Consider the following 26,369-nt stretch of genomic DNA (forward strand, 5'->3'; position numbering starts at 1 on the left):
TTAGTTGATTAGGTTTGATTAAAATCAAAGGTTTGGATCCGTTTGATTTTCAATTTAAACGGAAGTTGATCAATTTGATAAACTGACAGGCAAATGTTTACAATTAATATCAGTGAGTTACCTTTAATTGCTGGTTTATCATTGATTCATTTCAATGGAAATTGATTTCTCTCAATAGTTGATTGTATTTTCAGACATTTAATCACAAATAGTAAGATCTTATTAATGACTCACGATATTAGCTTCTTAATCTCTCTCTCTCTCTCTCTCTCTCACTCAGTGTTGTTTGATTCATTGAGAACATTTTTCCCATAGATTATTTTTTCCTCTGGTGAGAATCTCATTCGTAGTATAAATGTATTAAGAGAAAGGGGGAGATGTTTTTCTTTACGTTCTATATGGGAGGAGAATTGGTATCACATGGCCTTTTGGTCAGTCTCACTCGATGTGCCTTCTACTTTGCTCACCCAAGACATTGATTCTCTAACACAAACAGCAACAAACATAATCATCGTTTCTTCATCTCAACCTCCTTGTGTAACTAACCAGAGAAAAAAAGAAAGTCTCTCTCTCTCATTTGTCTTTCATTCACTTGATTTTCCTATGGACCTGTTTCTCTCTCCCTCTTATTTCATCTTCTCTTTCTTATCTTCCATTTTTCTTTTACTTTTCACCATCTTAACCCCCTCCCATTGACCCCCTTTTCCTTGGAGTTGCAAGGCCAAAGTAAAGGAGCAGAAAAAAAGTCATGAATGAACGTAAAAATTGAGTGAGTAGAATGTGTAAATATGAGTGAGCAAAGAAGATGAAGAGAGAGGGAGAATAGTAGTAAGTGAACCCCTTCCATATGGCAACCATACGTTTCTCATACTAAGCTCACTCTTTCTCTTTCTCTTCATCATCTTTCACTTTTCTCTCGCTCTTTCATTTCCCATCATCTTACTTTCTCGTTCTCTTTTTCCATTCTCGTCAGCATCTCTCTCTCTCTCTCACTCACTCACTCTCTTTCTCTCTCTTTCTTGGAAGATGAAATAGAGAGACTGTAGTGGTGATCCCACGCTACAGTCTCAGAAATAAAGAGATCGAAAGATGAACCATAAGAAGAGAGAGAGATTTCGACGAAGATCTTTATTTATATCAAACTTTTTTTCTCAAGCTCATTTTTCTTCACCAAAATCTTCAAATTTTAAGTGGAAAAGAAATAGAAACATAATCATCCTTAATCAGCTGATGATGCTAAAAAAATGAACTCTCAGCGATGCAGAAAATATCACATCTCTGATGAAGACAAAAAAAAACACTTCCTAAAAGACAATGATGATAATTCGAGTATCACCTTGACCATCAACACTATCATCTGAACTTTGCTTATGGATTTTACTACTTCGTCTGTTGATTCATGGAAAAATGAACCAATAGAATGATGATTTTCATTCACGATTAGGATTCGAAAATTCCTCTCCCCCTTATCTTCATGTTCTTCCATAAAGTTTTACACGCCATCTATCCCAATCTCTTTACCCACCCCACCCTCTGTCTCTCGCCTCTTTCTTATCATCTTTTTTACTCTCTTCCGTTGGTCGTTTACTACCATTGGTATTACAGTGTTTTCTCTCTCTCTCTCTCTCTCTCTCATCTTCTTTCCCTCTTCCTCTCTTGTCTCTCTTTTCCCCTCTAAATTTCTCCCTCGTTTGGTTACTCTTTCAACCATATCTTCATCTCCCTCTCCCTCTCCCTCCTTCATCTTCATCATCTCCATCGTTTCAAACTCTCTGTTATTATCAAGTGTTTTCCGTAGCGTTTGATTAAGTCAACGTTTTATTTAAATCCAATAGTTTTTTTTTGTTTTCTGTTTTGTTTATCGGGATTAATGCAAAGATTAACATCATATTTACCCTTTAACCTCAACTGATTAGTGATTAAATCATCAAGCTTAAAAAAAATCATTTCAATTATCCCAACAATCAATTGAAAAACCAAAAGTGAAAACCACAACAACAATTTGATTGTTGATTTAATCTTTGTCATATTTATCATAAAACTGTGAATCTATCAATGAATTAAATCATAGTTAGTTAATTGTGATCTATTCTGATCAATCATTTTTTTTACCAATTAGTGAAAAGTGTTCAATTAACTGTCTCCTCTCTGTAAAATCAACAATGAACCTAAATACAAATTGGATAAACTTAGTAATTTATTGATTCTTATTTAGTGATAAATAATTTCTTGTTATAAAAACAATCAAATTATCGGAACAATTAAGTTTTCGTAATCAATTGGAATTAATTAATCATCATCATCATTAATATGAGAGCTAAAAAACCGGAGACAATTAAAAGGACCAATTCAAATGGTATATCAACTCGTCATGTACTTAAATCAGGTGAATTAAAGTTAATCAAAAACAATCAATAAGTTAATTGTTACAACAAAAAAAAATAATAAGTCAATCAAGTTAATCAAGTTAATGTATTAATTTGATAAATTACAATAACAATAATTAGGTTAACTACTCAACAATTTACAATTCTGTTATCCTAACAATCATGATTCATGTATAGTAAATAATATATTTGATTACAATCAAACCTTAATTGTTGATTTAATTTTGTATCATTATGATGATAAAAGCGTCAGGTTTAATTATACAATTTATTTCATCTCATTGATTTATTAAGCTCTCTCACCTTATCCCATTATTATCATATGTAATTTAACTAATAACCAACAACAATTTAACTTGATTAGGTGGAAACACAATTAACTTGCTTTGTTTTTTTTACACTCATAATTTAACTGTGTTTACTCAATGGCCAACAATTAACGTTTTCATACGTTAATTGTATGATAATAAGTGTTTATCATTGTCTTTAATTGTTGTTGTACTAATATTTTGTTTCCCTCGTAATCATAAATTGTTAATCCCTTTTACGTCTAAATCATTTAATCATTGATTTCGATTTGATTGTTATTATAATCATCACTCTATTATTATATTAATAATAATAACCAAGGTAACACCAATGGGATGATGATTATGTTGATGATGATCAGCATCCTCTTGATGTTGATGATTAGTGAATTACTCACTGATTGTTAAGAATCATTTGATTACATTGATTATGATTAGTGTCAATTGTTGAGAGTAATAAAAAAACTTTCATGTGTCTAAATCTGAGTAATTTGTTTCAATCTGTCTTGCTGATTATAAACATGAGAATGATGATAAAATGATGATAACCAATAGATGGCGTCTAATCATGAATTATTATCATTTTGATTATCATTATCATCATGTTTTCATCATGAGACTATAAAAAAAAATGAGATTAAATATTATCCTATAAGGAAAAGTTCAATAATAATGATGAAGATTATGAGGTTTTCATGATTGAAGAAAACAAAATAGTTCAAAAGTTATGGTGAAAAAAGTTCTGATCGAACTTGTTTATTCTCATGGAATTCTGATCATTTTTCTCGCGATCGATTTTCCCTTGAATTATTCAAAGTTCTTAGGAACATAACCTCGTTCTTTTATCGAATTTTCTTTCGATTGTTTTTCTTTCCGTTTCTTCGTTCTTTCCGTTAATGTTTAGACGATTGCTCGAGTACATTAGATTATCCGATTCTTTAGAACGAAAAAAGTAAGAGATAGAGAGAGAGAGTTCGAAGTCTTTTTTGTATTTGGCTATTATTGTTTAATTTCGAGTGAGTTGGTGTTCGATTTTGACAGGTCAACTTGTCAGCTCGTTAAAACCGTTGTAAACCGTTTCGACCTCGTAGTGTACAAAAAATACATGGAGATATTTTTTTCTCATGGAGACAAAACTTTGTAGGGGTAACATGTAATAATAGTAGTAACAATAATAGTAATAATCGAGGCCAGGTCACTTGACGCTCTCATACTTATACACACACACTCTCTCTCTCTCTCTCTCTCCTTTTCTCCTTCTCGTGTACCACCAGCCTCTCACTCTGATCATCCTCATCTTCACCTTTACTCTCTGGGAACCTTTAAGGGATAAGTGACCTTTTCTTTCAATACCAACCTGACCTCGATTGACAAAGACAGGTTTTCTTATCTATGGTATATAGTAAAAGTAGTATTTGTCATAGTAACACTATGATGTGATTCTCATTCATTCATTCATTCATTTCATTCACTCACCTTGCTCTCTCTCTCTCTCTCTCACTCACTGTGTGAGCTTTTTACCTTTAACCTCCTTCTATTCAATATCACCCGTAAGTCTAAAGATATATAATAACTTTACCTTAGATTTCAATGTTAACCAAAGGATAAGTTGATATTATAAAAAGTTGAATCAAATTCAACACAATTGATCATATGAACATCATCTTCATCTTCATCACCATTATAACAACATAAATCCAAGTAAATCTAGTTAGTATCATCATTGAATTGAACTTAATTACCATTGTGAGATTGAATCAAGGTTATCCTTGAGATTAGTTATCCAATAAAATGATTGTATTATGATGACGATGGAGATGATGATGAGATGATAATAATGATCAGTCTAATGTGTGGTTATATCAAGTTATCTCATTAAAATGATTATGATGATGATTATTGTACTACTATTACTTTTGTGATAATCATTGGGTGTGAGGTTTTTGATTAGTTGATTGCGCTTGAGTATAGTTACAATTAACTCGAGTTAAATTGACTCTCTCTCTCTCTCTCTCTCTCTCTCATAATAATTGTTATTCTCACTCTACATGTTCATATGTGTGTATATCAAATGAATTTGATTTGAATTAATGGTTTAGTCCTTTAATTAGTTAATTGAATCAAATTGAACTTAATCTGTTGTCAAATAATAAGAGAGAAAATATTTTTCTTCTTCTAACTTTTGATTGGTTAACAATTACTCTTTCATCCATCTTCATCTATCGTCGTCATCATCTACGATTATTATTACAGATACTGTCACCATTGTGATGATAATCAAAAAGAAAATGATGATAATAAGAGGATAAGATGACGATGATGATGATATTGATAATTTATCATCAATATAAAGTCATTAACCCGATTTATTTTGACAAATAAGTTAAACTTATGGTAACAAGTGATGAGGATTTTTGTTTCATCTTCATCATCAAGAGACAATAACAAGAAAAAAATGTTATTGAGATGTCAAAGATGATAAAAGATTAAGATTATTGTGATGATTAAGATGATGAAGGATGAAAAATATTTCCAACACAATTTTCAGCTTAGACTTTCGGGTTAAAATCTCTAGTAAATCTATGTGACCTGGACATTTGAGGTCACATTGACAAAGAAGAGCGTGAGGGATGAGGTCAGGAAAGATATCGAAGATAAAAGATGATAATGAAGACAAAGAAAGAGTAAAAACCATCTAATGGGTACCACACGAGAGAGAGAGAGAGAGAGAGAGAGATGATGATGATGATGATTGTCAAGATGCAGATTGAAAAGGAATCAATATTTTGCCAAAAATTTTAAGGTTCGGTCCTTGAAAAAGTCTGCGATTCATCATGACATTGATTAGTACAATTAGCATCCTCATCAATACTGTAAATTATCAATAAACGTGTTAGTCTAATCATCTTTCGTATCATCATTGCACTCGAAACTATGATTGAAATTAGATCAACATCTCTGCTGGAAGTTTCATCTTGATTTGATCAAATCACTGGAGAAACTGTTTTTAACCAAATTACTCCAATTTAGGATGATAAATATGATGAAGATAATCAATTGAATATTAGTGAGATGTTTTTTTTTCGAATCATCTGTTATCCTCATTTCACCTTATTTTTTCATCACTTCATCAAAGAAATGATGATAATCCATCATCAGTATCTCAATAAATTAGTTATTGATTACTTTTGATTTCAATTTGTTTTTATTATTCATTATAATCTGATTTGTGACTAAAAACCATATCAATGGTCAGTTTGAAATGATGAGTTTTTTTGTTTGGTGTAAAAGTTTGTGAAAAAAAAGTAGGTCAGTTTTTGTTGGTTCCCTATGAGTTGACTTTACAATTGATGCAAATATCACCAAAAAACTTTACCCAAAGTTTTCATCGTCATTATCATCAACATCTCCAACAGAGAAACAATTTTTTCTCAATGAATAGAAAAACTAATGATAATAATACCATAGAGGGAAAAAGTTGATGCAAATGGAAGCTAATGAAAACTAACATAGTCATAATCATCATCTTCTACCATCATCATCACCATTCATTAACTCATCAATTCACACTCAACATGAACTTTTTTAATTCATCTCTCTCTCTCTCTCTCTCTCTCTCTCTCTCTCTCTCTCACCTATGATAATAATCAAGCTTCGTAAAAACTGCGTAGCGAAGTGAAGCTAACCTTTTTTTCATCGTTTGTTGTTGTTTCGCTCAGACGATTCATTCATTTATCATGAATGAAACGAAATACAAAATAATGATGATATGAAAGATGATAGAAATACAGGGAAACGCCCTTGGGGTCAAATCTCATTGAGAAATTGTGTGAGAGAGAGAGAGCGAGAGAGTAAAATCTCGCCATAATAATTCTGCTCCTTCATCAACCATAAAAAAAACTTAAAAAGAAAAAGAAAACAATTCTAATCAAGTTTTCCTCCTAAAAAACAATTTCCAATCAATGAATTGATTATTATTAACACAACAACAATTAACTCAATACAATGATAACAATTTTGGTGTTATTATTATTGTTTTATTAGCACAATTTACCTTAATTTCAATTGTTATGATGAACATTTATTGTACCATAAATTGCATCATCTTATTATCTTGATCTTAATCATAATTATTTGATTTATTGGCCAAAAATTAACTGATTATTCAGGTAACAACAATTTGTTACCTTAAATTAACGTCAAAAAAATACTAGTAGTAATAGTGTAACTATGATTTAATATGAATCACAATTATCACTACAAAGTGAATTCATTTACAATAAGTAATCATCAGAATCCAATGATGATTATATCAAGTTAATGGCAATGATGATGAGAGAGAGAAAGTAAAAGAAGATCAATAAAAAAAGACACCAACTACAGTAGCAGAAAAAAAGAGATGAAGATGATAATGATGAGGATGAAAAAAAAGATGAAGGATCTACAGTATTTTGAAAAGATGTGAATGAATGATGTTTACTATTGGTAGTAGACGAGAGAGAAGATAAAGAAGATGATAAAATAGCGTAAAGTTTATTTCATGAATGAATGGAAGATGAATGAAAATATGATGATAAAAGAAAGAAGAAGAAGAGAGAGAGAGAGAGAAAGTAAATTTACCAAGGTAATTATTATGAGGAAGATAAAAATATATCATCATAGAGTAAAATTTTACTCTCTCTCAATGTTTGTATTAAAGCTTAAGGTAAAATTTGTCATGAATGAAATTGGAAGGAAAAAAAAAGTTATGAATCAATAAACAGTTTCCAGGTAATATTTATCTTCCTCATCTTCATCCTAATCTATTGCTCTTTCATCCTGATGATCAATAACTAATCAACATCGTTATGGTCACAATATATTAATTAGTTAAAATATTTGTCTAATATATTAACATATGATAAATGTAATCACATTTTCCCATAGACAACAAAACTAATCAACCAGTTTTGTTTTTCATACTTTTGCTTGTAATTGATTGATTATCTTAATTGTATTGATAGTGATTAGTTTACACTCTCTTTCTGTTTAATTGTAAACTTTTCTTTGAACGTTAATCATGACAATTTATTAAAACAGGAAACACTTTTTTAATTACTAATAACAATATTTTTCTCTTGCTTTACCTTAATTATTATTTGATTCTGTTTAATTGTTATAATAAGCACTCGATGATTAGTTGATTATTATTAATAATAGTGAAATATATTTGACATCTTATTCAGGATTGATTAGAAAAGGAATTAGGAAAGATTGATTGATTGTTATGATTAATACTTTGATCAGTGTTATATTTAAGTTACTTGATAGTATTTTGGTTAATTGTGGTCAATTTGATGGTAACAATTAACAAGAGATGAAGTTTTAATTACATAGGAACCTGAAAGTGTGATGATTTTTTTAAGGAAGTGGAAGGTAAATTGAATATAATTAGAAGGCTTAAGAAACTGAAAGACTGGACATCATCAACTTTGGTCTAATAACCTCGTTATTTCAATGGTCATTTTATCATCATCGTCATCATAATTAAATGTCTACTCTCTTTGCCTCTCTCGCTCTCTCAGTGATGGTTCTCACCATAGTCCTAACTGTTATTTCATAACAAAGAGAAAGTTACATTTACATAGTTTACATTTCCAACTACACAGGAAGTTCTTAGATGAAGAAAAGATGATGATGATGAGAGAGAGAGAGAGAGAAAAGGAAAAGTTTTATATCAAAATGTTGATGAAAATCTATGAGAAAAAAGTGAGACAAGGAAGAGAACAAGGAAGAAGATGAAGTTGGAGAAATAATAGAAAGTTCTGAAAAAAGTTTTCCATTCTTCTTTTCTCATTGAGGTGACATGATTTTCTCAACTTTAACCCATGAAAATGTTAAATGTATATCACCTTGATGAAGATGATTATCTGATCACAATTAATTGCTTCTCGTAATTGTAATGATACAAAATTTGAACAGGAAAAGGAGTCAAACAATAATGAAAAAATATTCTTATCAATGATTATCTTTATGAATTGAATTTTTTATCCCAATAATTGGCCTCAGGTCAATTTAGATTATTTCTCCATCTTGATCATTATCATTCCATTCAATTGTTAACAGTTTCAGCTCCTTTTTTTACTCTCTCTATCTCTCTCTCCATCTATTGATGATCAACCGATTATCATCTTAATTAAACTTAATAGTTGATAATTGCTCTCAATATATTGGACAATAGGGATCAGTTGTTTGGCTAAAATTTTGTCCATAATTAGACAAATGACCAACACCCCCTGATAATAAGACAGTTTAACTTTGTATCGAATCAAATACTGAACAATAGATGAGAAAATATCAGGAAGATGATGAAGATAAGGAAGAAGAGAGAAAAAAAAGTTCTGAATCCTTTTTAAGAGACGAAACTGTTTTTCTTCATAATCGACAATCAATGATAATTATTATCTATATAAATTCATTAATTGTAACAATCTTAATTGAGATAACACAATTGACGATTAACAAAGAGATAAATTGTTATTTAATTGGATTAAAATTAATCATCAATTTCCAATTTCTAGTTGTTGATTCAATATCGTTCTGATGGTTCAATGAAATTATAACAAGTTCCTATTGCCACAAGATTGTGACACAAGAACAACAATTAACTGTATCAATGAACAACAATCAACAAACCAAAAACAATTAAACGATAAAAAGAGAGGGAGAAAGAAACTAAAAATTGATATTAATGTTAAATTTAATTTCACAATTAGTTGATTAGTTTTGATTACATACAAAAAAAAAGTTAATCAACAAACAAAAACAAAGTGAGAAACAAATTTTTTCATCAATAATCTCAATACGTTTTTCAGTTTAATGTCAAGGTGACAATTGACAGGCGTTTATTAGACATGATTTGTGTAACAATCAACTGATTGTTACACTTAAATTTATCACTAATTCTGTGTGTATGTTAATCCTCACGGTGGTTAAGCTGAGGAAAGGGTTAAAATGATTAACAAGATTTTCTGTTGTTTGGGTTTTTTTTGCTGCTTCGCCAGGTAAACGTTCAGGTAGAGAAAAACTAACATTGAAACTTATGGAATCGTGAAAATGTTCAGTCAGGGGGAAACTCAATTAACTGAACTTTTCTGATAACGGATAGTTTACTTTTCCACTTTATCTTAATCTTAATCATATTAATTAACTTGATTAGGTTAGTTGAGTTAATTGTTGTTGTCTCGTTACCTTGGATCTTTATCTTGATTGTTACTATTGTTAAGCTGAACAATTTAATCTCAATTTTAATTGTTTTTCTCATTTTCTCCTGTGATTTATGATAATTGATTTGATTGCTAATCAAAGTTTTTATTATTATCATTAGATTTGAACATGAATATGATTAATTTGTATTTGGACAATTAAACTGTTGATCTGTTGATTTGATTGGCAAAAAAAAGTTTTGTTTAATTGTCATTATTATTAATTAATCTTTGATTCTCATGATTAACTTGTTGAGATTTGTTTTAATCATTTGTTTTAATTGTTGGTTTGCTTTTCTCACGTTTATAATTTTATAATTAAATTAATTTAGTCTCAAGTTAATCAATTAAAATCACTGATACATATTAGTTTATCTGACTACCATTTAATTGTTATGAAACAATTAACCTTACATCATAATATTAATTGTGTGAATTAACACAATTAGTTAATTGTTTAAACATAAAGTTATCCATTGATGGTGATGATCAACTTATCACAATTAAGTAATAATTAACTTCCGTATGTAATGATGATCATCATTTGGTCTTGATTGTTACAATTAACTTTTTTACCGTTAGTTTTGGTATAACTTTTTGATATTAATATTTATGTTATTAATCATTGTCACAATATTACAATTAATTGTAATTAGTTGATTGTTATTTATAAAACACTTTTAATTATCAAAGTTAAATCAAAGTTTTTTTATATTTTTCTAAATGTCTACAATTAATTGTGCCTTTTATTTAATTAATTTATCATAACAATTAAATTTAACATTATTGTGATTAAAGTTAAACACAAACTAGAACAGATTTAATCAGTTTTATATATTAATTTAATTACCAAATTAAAGTTAATTGTTTAAATAGAAACACTGAAACTGAATATTATTGAATTGGCCAACAGTTGAAATGATTAATTGATTGTTAATTAAGAAACTAACACTCAATGAAAAGTTTTACCAATTAACCAACTAAAATAGAGAGAGAGAGAAATCAAATTTAATTTAGTTTCTAATAAACTTATATAATCCTTAAGAAGCTAATTGATAATTTAAGATTATATTAATTGTTATCATTGAGTTAATTGTAGCCAAAAGTGATTAACTTAATCACGTACAAGTAAAAGCTCAACAATGTTTGTTGGATTATAATAATTTTCCAAAAACAATTAATAGCTGAAACTTTGCCTCAGGGGCTTTTTTCATAACAATTAAAATGACGAAAAAAACAACAAAAAAATCAACCAAATTTCAATTATGATCAATTGTCACTCAAGAAAACGATTCAGTTAATCAACCAATCTAATTAATGGAGACAAATCTTAGCCCATGATTTCATTGATTAACCAAGATCAAGATTCATTCAGAATCTATAAAAATATGAAATGATTTTCATCAATAATTTCATTGAATAAAACATGATGATAACCATGATTATTTACTCTCTCTCTCTCTCCCTCTCATCTTCTTATTACAGATTTACCTGCTCAGGTACCTCCTCTTACTCCAGGAACCAATCAGAAGATGAATCAAGCCTTAATTGCGAGTTTCAGTAGTTTCCAAAGGGAACGAGAACTTTTAAACATTCCCAAAGGTAAGAAATTAACCAACAATTAACTAAATCATTTGCATCTCTATTAATACAATATAAGTATAACCCCGTAAATGTATATGATTTCAATTGGTCAGCAATCGTAACGTACATTTTTCAATGATGAAACTGCAACAATTTAACATTGATTCCCAATCGTTTGCACCAACACTCAATTAATAAGAAATCGAGTTGAAAACCTTGAAATTATATTTATTTTTTTTTCTCCATCGTAATCATTGTTATCCATCATGTTGTTTACTTCATGCAACATTGAAAAGTATTTGTTCATGACTGTTCAGTTTTTTTTCACCATGTTCAAAGTTTGGTGACTTTTTCTCAATCCTAATCATCACTCACTCGCTCACTCACTTGCTCTCTATCTTTTGATATACATATATGTATTTCCAATTGATTATAAGTTATTGTCCAACTCTTACAAATATTAAAGAGAAAAAAAAATCAGCAAAAACCATTGATTCAATTGATTCAGTTGTAGTTATAAATATGTACAATTTTTAACTTGAACAGGTAAATTTAGCTAATAATAATTACTACACCAGGTAAATTGAATGGTTAAGTTACAGTAATAGTATTAAAAAAAATCACTCCAACTCTCAAATAAAGTCACTTAATCATGTATCAAAAAGTTATCGTCGTCACTTTTTTAATTGGCCTAATGGTTGATTGCTTAAGTGATCAGGTTAAGGTCAGATTATACAGTTTGTCACAATACTAATCATGATAATTATAATAATAATAATAATAATGCTAATACTTGATAATGATAATAACTAAATGAGAAACCGTGTCAACCAAGTCGATCTCAGTCTTACCTGTTCATTTTTTTTCAATCATATTTCACTTACATATCTTTTATGTTTATTATTTCAGTTATACTTTTCAATACATGTATTTACCTGATATTATCAGTCCTTCAATGAGACACAGTCACAATCACCATCACCACCTCCACCATAACATCCAGTGTGTGTTTTTGTGTGTGTTTGATTGGAAGTAGTTTCAATCAACTAATCAACATGAGGTTTGACAACCATGCAATAGCCACCAACATGATATACACACACACACTCACAGCTACAATAATTGTCAGTGGTGTTTAATGTTAGAAATTGAAATTATAATAATCAAGTAAAAAGCTCAATCAATTTTTTTTTCAACTCCATTACCTGGTTACCTTTTTTTTTACTACATTTATCAGGCCCAACAAGTTGTAACGATAGTAAATAGACCAGGTAAACCTTGATCCATATTCTTGAAGGTGTAGACTTGACTTTTTCACGCTTATACCTTTCGCTTTTTTTACCATCATCATCTTAGTAACTTACCTGTCTTCTTACCTTTCATCTTCATTGTCATCATTACCTTTTGTTTCCCTTTCTTTTTACCTGATGCAAGAAGAGAGAGAGAGAGTGAGTGAATGAGTGAGGGCGAAAAAGATACTTTCAATTTCAATTGAATTTCTCATCCTTTTGTCCATAATAATATTTTTTTTGGGTTTATCATCATCATTATCTTACAATTTACTAATTACCTTGATTATGAGATGCAAATGATTAAGGGAAAACAATGAATATGAATCGTTTATCTTTATTGTAATCTAAGTAAATTGATTGCAATTGATTGTTAATCATTTTGCAAAAAGAAATACCCTTGACTTTTACAGTTGATTAACTTTTAATTGATTTTATGATTATCTCATTTTCTCTTTACAGATCCACGAGAATGGAGTTGCAACGATGTCCAGCATTGGTTCAACTGGTCAATGCGAGAATTTAACCTTGAAGGTATTCACACTTTTAACCTTAAATGTGAAGGTAAAGATATGTGTAACCTGAGGAAAGATGAATTCTTGGCATTAACACCTCCTTACATGGGAGATATACTTTGGGAGCATTTAGATATCCTTTTAAAAGGTAACGTATTATTATTAATAGAAAACAATTTTAAATTATCAAACCAAATTATCTTCTAATTGTTTGTCATCATCATCATCATCACTACCATACAATCAGGTCATACATTGGAATGATAAAAATTGAGATTAGTTGTAATTTTTGCTCTTTTACTATTACAAAATGTTTTGCTTTATTTTGTTGTTCATTCACCATTTCCGTTGAAATGAATAACAGAAAATCAAATGATGATCAACATGATAATGGTAAAAAATTGCAATAAACAAAAATTGTTGACAATCAAATAGTGACAACAATAGTGATGATGATGTTGATGTTGATTATGACCTGTTGATGATGATGGTTAATAACTTGTTGCTGTCCAACAATTAAAACTTAAGGTTGCATGAAAATATAACATAGTTGCATAGATAAATAAAAGAAGACAAGTTTTTCTTGTAGAGGGAGATGATGAATATTATGAGAGAAAGAAAGAGAGAGAGAGAGAGAGACAGTGAAATAGACAGAGATGGAGAGAGAGAGAGAGACATGGAAAAGTGAGAGAGACAATTTTCGTTACAATATAAGTTATCGCTTGGATGATTTTCTATTGAAATTGTCTCTTTTAAGGCCAAATAATGGTAATAATATAAATATACTTACGATTCATCATCAGCCCTTAGAAGTTTTTTTCAATTCTAACCCTCAACCATCAACCTCTCCCACTCCTCCCTTGAGTCTCTCTCTCTCTCTCTCTCTGTAATATTATCTTGCTTCTTTCATCCTATACTTAAATATCATCATCATTATCATCATCTGAGCCTCTTTTAGTCTCTCTCCCTCTCTCTCTCTCTCTCTCTCTCTCTCTCTATGTCTTGTTTCATCTTCCAACGTTACTACGTGTTAATGTTACGTCAACGTTACAACGATATTGTTATTGTTATGATTATCATTTTAAATGATAATAAAGGCTCATAAAGTGCAATTGGTTTATAAATGATGATGAAGATGAAGATGATAATTTAATTCTGTAACATGTCAATGGACGTTATCACCCATGTGATAGTAGGTGTGGTTATTTGAAACCTTTTTTTTTCACTCACTTATTTTCATCAATTTGGTCAATCAAACAAAAAAACTCAACAATCAGTTTAGTTTTTTATTGTAATCATAATACAATAACAATAACAACAACAATTAATTCATTTAAGGGTCAAGTTTAATTGTGTTAATCATTTTCTAGTATTTAATTGTCTTTTTTTTCTCGTCTCATTATCAAACTTTTAATCAATTGAACGTTAAAATAAATTCAGTTATTAGTTAGTATCTTGATTGGCACAATTATCAAAAATTTAATTGTTAATCTTTCAATGTGATTTGAAATTTTTATTTGTTTTCTTTTTTCTTTACAATCAGTTAATTGTTCACACTGACCAATTGATGATTATGATGATGTTAAATTATATTATAAATCAGACAATTGAAAGGAAAATATAATTTATATATTAATGGTTAACTGTTAATTTAGTTTGTCACGTGACCTAAACAAAAGTTTCTCTTTCTGTTAATTTGAGCTTTTTGATTGTTAATTAACTTAACCAAAACTCTAATCATCATTACAAGATGATTATCATGATGATTTATCGTCTTAATCAAATAATGAAGCAAAAAAAAAATTAACTATCATCAAGTTGATAATATAAAATGAAAGTGAAAACCTATTGATTAAAATCAAACTTTAAATTACCGAGTTAATCAAAGAATCAAATATCTAATTAAAACTGATTGGAATTAAATCAATCAATTGTTTTAATTAAATCACAATTTCTTGATTGTATTTTTTTTCTGGTTTCTCTTTCAATCTTAATGATGAGTCTCTCATACTAATTACAATTAAAACAAAAAGAGCGTAAAAATTAAAATTAAAATTAAAATTCAAATTCAAATTTCAATTGATGAGAAATGAAAGTTAAATATATTGATCAAAATCAGATCTTTAATCATAATTAACTTTAAATCATTAGGAGGGATCTTCTTCCGCCTTGAAAGTGACTAATGAACATTTCTAATTGTCAACAATTGTGTTAATTAACAAAATTTTAATGATTCTAAATTGATGATAACAACAATAATAATAATCTAATGACTTAACCATCAAATGATATATATCATCAGTTAGAAGGTTAATTTATCTGTCTTGTTGTAATGATTAAACATCAAACTCATATAAAAAAGAGTAATTAAAAATGAGATGATGATGATAATTAAGATGATATTTTAACTCTTTCGTTTAAATTTCTCTTCCTTAATTAACTTTGTTTTTTATCGTTCACCCTTGATTAGAGGTTGAAGTAAATCGTACCAACAACAATAACAACAATACATTTGAATTGTTAACCAATGGACTGTCAATATCAACGATAAACACAAATCCATCAACAAGTACCAACATTAAATCAACTCCTTTACCATCACCTTCATCTTCATCATCATCATCATCATCACCAGCATCGGTAACAACGTCAACCACAGTAACTTTACCCTCATCCGAATCACTTAATCACCACCACCAATCAAATGAATCATATTGTCTACCTGAATTTGAAGATTATTTTAATCATCAACAAAATGATTACCATCAACATGGATCATTGGTAGGAGGAGATTCTGGCTATTTGGTCAATGGTATTGGTCATCTCAATCAACAACAACAACAACAACAACATCGTCTCCATCAATCAGGTCCAATTTCAACCCAAGATTCAGTGACCATAACAGTAACATCTTCATCTTCACCATCATCATCATCATCATCATCGGTAGCATCACCACTTTCAGTTGCATCACCTTCATCAGGATCAATATTGATACCAAGTGCTGCCTCACCTGTTATCTCAACCTCATCCAGCCCAACAACAACAACAACACCAACAACATCAGCTTCTTCCTCATCCTTATCCTCTTCTTCAACCTCTTCACCTTCATCATCTCAATTAATAACATCAACTAATTCAACAATACCCACAGGACCAATTGCGACTTTAGTTGTATCCAGTTCAACACCAAGTCATCATCATCATCACCAACAACAGCAACAACAACAGCAAACTTCATCTTCTTCCTCATCTTCCTCATCATCTTCCTCATCTTCAACCTCAACAACAGCCTACTTGGAAGGTATGTTTAACTTTTAATTGCTCTTGATTTAGTTACAAAACACAATTAACTTAAATAATAATAATAATGATGATACAAAAAAAAACATAAAACTTGACCAGTTAACAAGAAAGCAAAAAATTTAGATTGAAATTAATGGCTACTTTGTTAAGGGGTTGACCTAAGGTATGGTCACTACTAAAAACGAACCAGTTTTTTGACTTCTTTTTCCATCATCATCATCATCATCATCATCATTTTTATCTTCATCTTCTTTATTTTCGCCATTTTCTTCATATTCATTTCTTATTTATCTTTTTTAGCACCTCTCTCATTTTTGCTCATCATTTTTATCATCTTCTTGTCTTTTTTTTTGTTTCTTTCATCATCATTACTATTATAATCTACGTCAAGCTTGTCATCCCTTTTTCATGATACTCTCTCGCATACATAGAACGCAACCTAAGAAGATGATGATGATGATAAGGTGAAGATGAGGGAGTTAAAAACGTAGTAAATAGTAATATAGTTGTAGATTCATTGACTTGAAAACAGAATAAATTTTGACTCCTGTATTTATAATTAGTTTGTTAGTTTCGGACATTGGTTGAAGTTTATATGCACACATAATACATTATAATATCATCCTCATCATCCTCATCATCATCTTACTTTACATTGATGAGGATGAAAAAAAACTCTAACTAATTCTTCAAGGCTACTAACATATGCTAACTCTCGAGGTCAAGAGTTAGTATTTTTTTGCTTCTTCTTGAACCTTAATCAACAATCAACAACAATCAAGTGTAGAAATTGCATGAAAAAACCGTAAATGATTTAACCACAAAAGTTAACACAATTTACAGATTTCGAAGTCAACAAAAAAAAACGAACTAGAACTCGATCTAGAAAAAAAAGTTCGAAGTCACAAAAACGGAAACTGTGACTCGATCTCTCTCTCTCTCTCTCTCTCTCTCTCTCTCTAGATTATGTTTGACTGTCACTTTTAATGATTAATTTAATTTGATTTCGGATGAAAACAAATTGTCAATACCTAATACAAAATGATAATCATGTTGTTTAACCTTTAATTGTTTGTTATTATGATTAAATCAAAGATAAAACTTTTCCCCTCAATCTATTGTTGTTAATATACTACATTTGTATATCTATGGCTGATCCATTGATAATAATAGATTTGACTCTTTCAATTGTCCTTCAGTGTTAAGGGTTAGGTTTATTATCCTCATCCTTATCATCCCACCCTCTTCCACCTTCATCCCCTTTAAACCACCTTATATATAAACTTACCTTTACATTTAATTGGTTCCGGTAACAACTAAACAACTACTGTGTAGGTAATACTATGGAAGATGAAAGGAGCAGAAAAAAAAATAAAAGCCTAAGAGTCACATAGAGCTTCCGGTTAAGATATTGGGCATACGCCTGATGATAATGATGATAAAGATGAAGATGAAGATGAGGGGTGGGGACGATCAGTTAGGGATTGGTTTCCGCTCAGATTACCATGACCATGAAGCTTTAATATGCTCAATCCATTGACTTGAGCTAAAGAAAGTAAAAAAAAACAACAACAACAACACAAACTTTATGAGCTACATCATATTTTCATTCATGTTTATTTACCTATTATTGTACAATTATGATTATAATTTACAAAGATTATTGTTTGTCTATGTGTGTGTGTGTGTGTGAGTTTTTATCATCATAACAATATAATGATGATATTATCATCATTTGGTAATGATACCTGGATGATAATAAGACCAACTCCCAATCATCTTATAAGCTTTTCGTCTGTAATATTTACTATGTTTTTCTGGTGTAAAAACTGTTAAAGGTCGAGATGTTGTCGTTTTGACGCCTAATGATCATTTCTGGTTAGGTCAGACCCTACGGAGAGGGTGGGGACTCAAGATGATGATGTTGTTGTTGAAGACTCACCGGAAGTGGCTTCTGAACTTGACTTATGCTCTCTCTCTCCTTCTTATCATCATCATCATCCCCTCATCTCTCCAAGTGACGATGATGATGATGATGCTAATGCTAGAGAGTTGATTTTATTATTTAAAATTGTCGTTTCAATGTTAAAATCACGCAACGCCCCAAGAAGATGATGATAATGATGATGATGATGATGACGATGAGTTGTTTATCAAAATCCACTGAATAAATTGTTAATAATTAAATGAGATAATTAATTTGATTTTTTTTCTTCTTCTTCTCTCTTCAACTTCCATTATCATCATAACTTTTTGATAGATAATGATGGTTATTATATTTCAACATAATTTGCATAAAGTTAACCAATAATAGTAATAATAACGTGTAGTATTTTAATATATATATTAATAGGAAGGAGAAACAGAATTTGTTGAACCTCAACAACTGAATTAATTGTTAATGATTTAAGTTTCATTCTTATCAACATCATTGTTGTATCATCATCATGGTTGTATTGTTATTAACATTATATATCATGAATTTATTTCAATTTTCTGCTTAATTTTAAACAATTAACTTGAATATAGTTTCAATGTTTTATCATCAATATGATTTTCGGTATTAATTGTTGTTAATATTATTGTTTCAGTGGGTGGTGGTGGCGGCGGGATTGGGTTCGGGTTGAGGTGTTGTTGATAGTTTAATCATTAGTTTCGCCTTTGTCTTTTGTTTACAATTGAAATTAATGATATAATTTGGTTTTATATCAATTTAATGTTAATTGTTGAGGTGATTTGTTTACAATTAAATAAGTATATGTGTAGTATTTATATTAATTAGTCACAATATCTAAAACATTGCAACAACAAACATATGACCAAGGTGAAAACGGATGTTTACCTTTTGTATTATCACAAATTGATGACAACTATCCAAGGTGAAGGTGATGATGATGATTTTTCATCTTTCACCTTAATTTTTTTTGTATCTTTTTGATAGTAAAGAAAACTTAACACAAATATCATGACGATGATCAGGTGGGATAAGTTCAGGATTCAAGTTCGATTGGTTTTTTTTCAGAACTCTCATCATCATCACTATCATCCTCTTTCTTTTTTCTTGCTTGTATTAATTTAGTATGTTAATATAATTGTCTACAACATATTGAGCATCTTTATACCATTATCATCATCATCATCATCATCAACATCTTCCTCCATCTCGACTTCTTGGAATGTAAAAGTATGAGTGTGTTTGTCTTATGTTATTCAGTTTTTTTCTTCTTTATCTTCATCTTCATCTCTTTCTTTTTCTCTTACTTTTGTGATTCATTCCATCATTCGTATCTATTTTGGTCATGTTTTTATCTCTCTCTCTCTCTCTCTCTCTCTCTCTCTCTCTCTCTCTCTCTCTCTCTCTCGCTCTTCCTCTTCCACCTCCATCATCCACCCTCCTTCTTGTGTCCCTGTGGTAAAAAACACTAACAAAAATACATTCACAGTTATTTTTGTGCAAAAAATTATGTATCGACCCTTAAAAAAAATTATACTCATGGTAGAAGAGCATAAATACAGTCTAGTGAAAAAATTTATGTATACACATGATGAAAGAATAGAGTAGAAAATAAAGAGAGAGAGAGAGACCAAGAGGATTGTGAGGGACGGAAGAGGAGGAGGAGGCGGAGGTGGAGAAGGAGGGTAAGGATACTTTTACCTCTCTCTCTCTCTCTTTCTCTCTCTAACTTGTTAGTAGCATCACAATACAATATGTACCAACATCCAAGGTCCACCCTGTGTAAAAGAGATGCAGTAGAAGATGATGAGGGCGAAACAGCTTAGCAAGAGACTGTAAAAATATCTTGTGCCTCCTTCATGATGATAATTTGATGACGATTTTTTTTTCTCTCTAAATTTTTCATTCATTTACTAATCCAACTCACAACCTCCCACTTTTGTTTACCATTTTGATATCTTTTCATTTGTTTTTTTATCTAAATTAGTTGATTAATTAGTGACAATTAAGAAACAAAGGTAAAATCTAATATCATCTTAAATTATGATTCAACTGTTGGTAAACAATTAACTTTAAATAAGTTAAATATTTGTGATTCTAACAACAATTAAAGTATAAAATCAAATCTATTCAGTATTTTTTTCAACTTAATTTTTTTGTGGTTAACTTAAATTGTCAATAAATTCATCAACGATTAACTGATTATTATGTGATTGTTTTGGTGTGTGTATGTTCAAAGTGTAACAATTAATGAAAACGGATTAAATTTGGATAACAATTAACTAATTATTTTCTCACTCAAATATTCAAAAAAAAAGGTTAGTAAATTTTTGTTAAATCAATTGAAACAATTAACTGTTTTTATATTAATTGTCACATTGTTTCAAATCCCTCATCAAGAGTAATCATTTAAATTGATTTTAATCTAATCATTAATCATTTAGTAAGAAGTAATTAGTTGATACAATTAAAGCTTATCAATGATTAACTGATTAACACTGTTGATTGATTTAATTTTTGCGTCTTTGATTAAGTGTCACAGTGATTAATTAATTTAGTGTATTAATAATAATAACAACAACAACAATTAATAATATTAACAATAAACGGTACAATTTATATATATGTAATTTTGTCAATTGTATATTAGTTTTAATTGATTATCAATTAAAACTAATTGTTGATGATGATGATAAAGAGATGGCGATAAGAAAGATTTACAATTTATGATGATTAAGGGAAATGATTAACAGTTGATTGAATTGACATTCATTGAAACTAATTGTTAACAATCAATTTACTTATTAATATTTATCAGTTGGTTTAACCATTACAATTAAACTAAATTGATTAATCGTTAAAAGTTAAATTACCCCAATGAGAGTTGATAAAATTAATTGACAATACAAACTTGATTACCAAATGTTTTCATAATCAATGATAATCAACATTAAAAGTATCAGTGAAAATGAGTTGATTGTATCAACTATGGATGAAGATGATGATAAATTATCATCAATAACTGATCAATAGTTAATTGTTGCCTTGAGAAATTAACTTCTAACAATTAATGGTCCAATGAATCTTTGTTTTTTTCCCGTTGACTTGATTCACTTTCTGTATCTTTGCCCATTGGCCCAGTCACCTTATAACGGTTTCGGTTCACTTTAATTTCTCATCTTTTTTTCGTCTTTATCATTATCATGATCATTACTATTATTATTATTATCATCATTTTCGTCTTCTCTTTCTTTTGTTATGTTTTTCTTAGAGAGAAAGAGGGAGAGAGAGAGATAAACTTTCTTCTGGCAAACTTTTTTTTTCTCAATGAAAGTTTTTACTATTTACGAGTAAAAAGTTACTATTACTTGTAAGTACTTGTTCCGGTTACCTGGGTCACTCATGAATGATTTGGAGAGGAGGTTGAGGGAGATGATGTTTGTAGTAGAAGAAGAAGAAGAAGATGTAATCACTGTAACCAAGTTTTTAAAGAGAGAGAGATGATGATGATGGAGAGTGAGAGAAAAAGAGATGAAAGTTAAAAGGAAGTTTACAGAGAGACAGAGGAGCTTTTTAACTCTCCCTCCAAAGATGATGGTGGTGGAGAAAAGAGAGGCTAAGGGAGCAATAGCTTCCGGTGACTTTTTGTAAGACTTTTTTTTTGCTCTTACTCTCATCTTCATCTTTATCATCATCATCATCATCATCATTTTCATCTTTCTTTCTTACTATTGAAATGAAAATGAATTTAAAAACCTAACGGCTAAAATGACATCTCGAATAGTTGATACGATCAAGGTAATCGGGGTTAAGATAGAGGGAGAGAGAGTGCAGGAGGATAAAGAGAGAGCTGATGATGATGATGATGACGAGAGGAGGAGGAGGAAGATAAGAAACAAGGGAGGCATCTCTTCCGACAGGTGCTATCATCTCGATACGCTTTGAGACTCAATACTTAAAATCTGAGAAAATTTTGAATCAAGAGAGAGAGAGAGAGAGAGAGACGATCCTTAATTATTGCTTGACCCCTTCGGGTCAAACTTGACCTAATCATTATGAATCACCTTCGCCACTTCCTCTCCAATTGATGACAACGATTTCTCTTTCACATAGAAAACTTTTTGTCATCATCATCATCTTTCACTAGAAATTGCTCCATATTCCCAAATTAACTTGTTAATCCTAATCTTAATCCTAATCTCATGGTGAAACTTGAACACTCATGTTGCTGATGTTTTTAAAAACACAATTTGTATCAAAATTCATCCTCAGAATTGATATTAAACAATTAAATCAACTAATCAGCTAAACAAAGCAACAGATTCAACAATTTAAACTAATCAACTTGATTCCGATTCTTGATGATTATTATTATTACTGATGATAATGATAATAAATGATAAATAAATGTTTATAGTTAATATTAATTGAAGCCCAACAATTTAACAACAATCAAACAAACAAACAAAAAGCCAATCAAGTGTAGTTAGTTAACTGTTCATTGTTGGTGGTAAATTAGTTAACTTAAATTGGCTTGATTGGCTGTGAATAAGCCAATTTTATCATTTAGCACAATTAAATCTAACTAACTAATAATCATGTTGATAATCATGACAACAATTTATTAATCACTATTGAAAAGTTGATTCTGTTTCATTTTTTTTTATACTTATTCCTTGGTGATTTTGATCAATTAAAATTAGTTACTGTTAATTTTTAATTGTTATTGATCAATAACAATAATAATCATAACAATCAACTGATTATGATGAGGAATCTTTTCAATAGTAACATTTGATTGGTAAATATTATCCTCATCATCTTAATCATCAGTGTTAATGATTAATTGTAATTCTCATGAATGAACATAAATTATATTTAATCTAATCTTTGATAATTAAATTGTAAACACATATGAACATGTATTAATAATCATGAGACTTAATCACTTTCACTCATCATCACATTGAATAGAAACAAAATTAACTGATTCTCATGATTTAGACTAAAATATTGTATAATAATTTAGTTTACACTAATCAACTGATTATCTCAATAATTTTAACTCTGTTTATCAGTTAATTAGATTGTAATTTGTTTGATTCTCTATGATTAAAGTTTACAAGATATAACTTTAATTGATCAGACATTTGAGACTTAATTGTTGGAAAAATGATTCTAATTGTAATGATGGTTATCAAGGTGATCATTTAATAATAATTGGTAAATTGTTGAGGTTTAATCATTACAATTGAACTTTGAACGAAAAACAATTTAACCTTTTTAAATTGATTAAACCAGAGAGTTGATTATGATTAGATTGGGTTAATTATCATCAATATAATACAAGCTAAGCAACAATTAATAATATAAAATCATACAAGTAAAACCCTAACAATTAACTTAATTGTATTAAATGAAGTTGCTAGGAAATGATTAACCTAAAGTAAATATGGTTATGATTATTATTAAATGTTAATTTAACTAATCTGATTAATAACAATTAAATTATATTTTTAGTTTACTAATTATTATTAATAATAATAATGAACAATTTTAATCCTTCAAATGATTAACAATCAGATTGAAATTGGGTTTCCAAGGATTTACTTGTGAACATAAACTTAACCATTAACAATTAACTGATTATTGGCTTTAATTGTGTTAATCACCTTAGAAAGAGGAAAAAATAAATTGTGATTAGTGATCAACAATTAACTAATTCTAATGAACATCATTAATTGTTAACCTCAAAACAGGAACCCAAATGTATTAATACAAAAGTAGACAAAAAAGTTTACAATACAAAACATTGGAAAGTTAATTTAGTTCAATTTTTAAATTACTAAGGAAAAGAAAAAGTTAATTTAGTTGCAGATTTATTGATTAGTTAATTGCTTGAAATTGAAAATAACAATTTGTGATTAGTAAGAAAAACAAAATTCATATTGTATATTAACTTGTCATTGATTGTTGTTGACAAATTATTACTAATCAACAATACAACAATCAACAACGACAATTAAGAGTCGTTGTAACTTTACCTTGAAAAATCAAGTTAAATTGTTAATCATAAATCATAAATTAAATCATTTGTTGTCAATGTTATGTAGTTTTCAGAAATGTATTAATGAATAAATGATTTACAATTAGTAAATTGTTAAATTGCTTTTTCTTATCTATTGACTAAAAATAAACTGTAATTGATTATCATTATATAACAAGGTCTCTCTCTCTCTCTCAATACAGTTAATTGTTAATGATTAAGTTGATTTAGTTGGTTGAATTTATGTGATTATATTCAAATTCAATGTTAAAATTTAAATTATTTAAAGAAAAGTGAAATTAGTTTAACAATCATAACGACAAAATCTAACTAATACAATTTAGTTAATTGTTATAAGATAATTATGATCGACTAATTGTTGACAATCAACGGAATGGTCATTCTAAATAATTGACCTGAAAGACATTGAGATTGGATGATAAGTGTAAAGGTCAAGAAGATGATGAAGATGAGAAAATAATAAGATGATAATGTGTTAGAAATGAATATGTTTCGGTTACCATATGCTGAGAAAGAGATGATGAGGATGAAAAAGAAAGACAAAAAGAATTAAAGAGAGAGAGAGAGAGAGAGAGTTTTCTTCCTCTTTCTTTTAAATGATAATGATGAAGATGAGAAGCAAAAAGAAAAAGACAGAGAAAAAAGAAAGAGAATCAATGATTTTCTTTGTGTAAACTTTTTTCCTCTTCATTCATAGACTTTAGAGTTTATATTTTAAATGATGGAGATGAAGATGCTCTTACTTTTATTCCTCTGTCTAAATTAAATCCTCTTTCTTTTTCCTCTGTCTTATTAATAATTCTCTTCTTGCCTCTCTCTCTCTCTCTCTCTCTCTCTCTCTCTCTCTCTCTCTCTCTCTCTCTCTCTCTCTCTCTCTCTCTCTCATTAGCTTCTCAGGTAACACGAGAAAAAAAGAGAGAGACTCTCTTTCTTTTTAATCATCATTCTTATTTTATACTGGACTAAACCCGCAAAAGTATAGGTTCTCACCAAAAAAAAGATGATGATGAGGATGATAAAGAAAGAGAAAAGAAAGAGAAAAGAAAGAAAGAAAGAAAAGTAGACAGTAGTAAGAACGACAGAAGAAAGAGCGAGAAGAAAATCACTTCTCTCTCATTCTCCCACCCTCTCTCTCTCTCTCTTCCTCTCACTCTTTTTTCACTTTATCATCATCTCCCTCGACTCCCTCCACTACTACTCACTCCAAGTTGATTCTTAGTTGATATTTCTCATTCAAAGCAACAACAACAACAATCAACGATAAAATAATTATTATATTACCACAATCACAACAATGTTTTGTTACCTGTTGTTTAACATTAAATTGTGAAAAAATTTAATCATCATTAAGTATTATTTTTTTCATAATCAACAACAATCAATTTTTTACACACCTTCAACATAGTTGATTATTATTATTATTTTGTTAATCATCATTACTATTTATTATTTTTGAAACTTCAACGATTTTATTGTTTTTTTTACTCTCATCTTGTTCATTCATGATAACAATATGGACTTTTGTTAATGAATCAATAAGAAAATCATTTAACCACCTAAATTATCGTTACTTTTTACAACAATTAATATTAATTGTGATTATTTTTTTTCTTTTAATCATCTGTGGTTCCTTATTGTTAACATCACCAATTTGGTTTGTTCATTTTGTCTCCATTACTTTGGTTACCTGTTGCCTTTTTTACACTTTGATATTC

General features: G+C 29.3%; 1 protein-coding gene across 6 annotated transcripts in view; it reads left to right on the forward strand.

Annotated features, from left to right (window-relative positions):
* LOC128393311 (ETS-like protein pointed) overlaps positions 1 to 26,369 on the forward strand; it is a 50,788-nt gene that overhangs the window by 21,150 nt on the left and 3,269 nt on the right. For 5 of the 6 annotated variants that reach the window (XM_053353463.1, XM_053353461.1, XM_053353462.1 and 2 more), the window contains 3 exons: positions 11,425 to 11,541; positions 13,275 to 13,475; positions 15,798 to 16,631. In XM_053353463.1, coding sequence (XP_053209438.1) covers positions 11,425 to 11,541; positions 13,275 to 13,475; positions 15,798 to 16,631 — 1,152 coding nt within the window. Of the gene's footprint in view, positions 1 to 1,677; positions 2,387 to 11,424; positions 11,542 to 13,274; positions 13,476 to 15,797; positions 16,632 to 26,369 lie in introns of those variants that run through there. The other variant, XM_053353464.1, reaches the window with a different exon arrangement.

Source organism: Panonychus citri, unplaced genomic scaffold (assembly GCF_014898815.1).
Source record: "Panonychus citri isolate SS breed McGregor unplaced genomic scaffold, ASM1489881v1 Contig00138, whole genome shotgun sequence".
NCBI classification, from domain to species: Eukaryota; Metazoa; Arthropoda; class Arachnida; order Trombidiformes; family Tetranychidae; genus Panonychus; species Panonychus citri.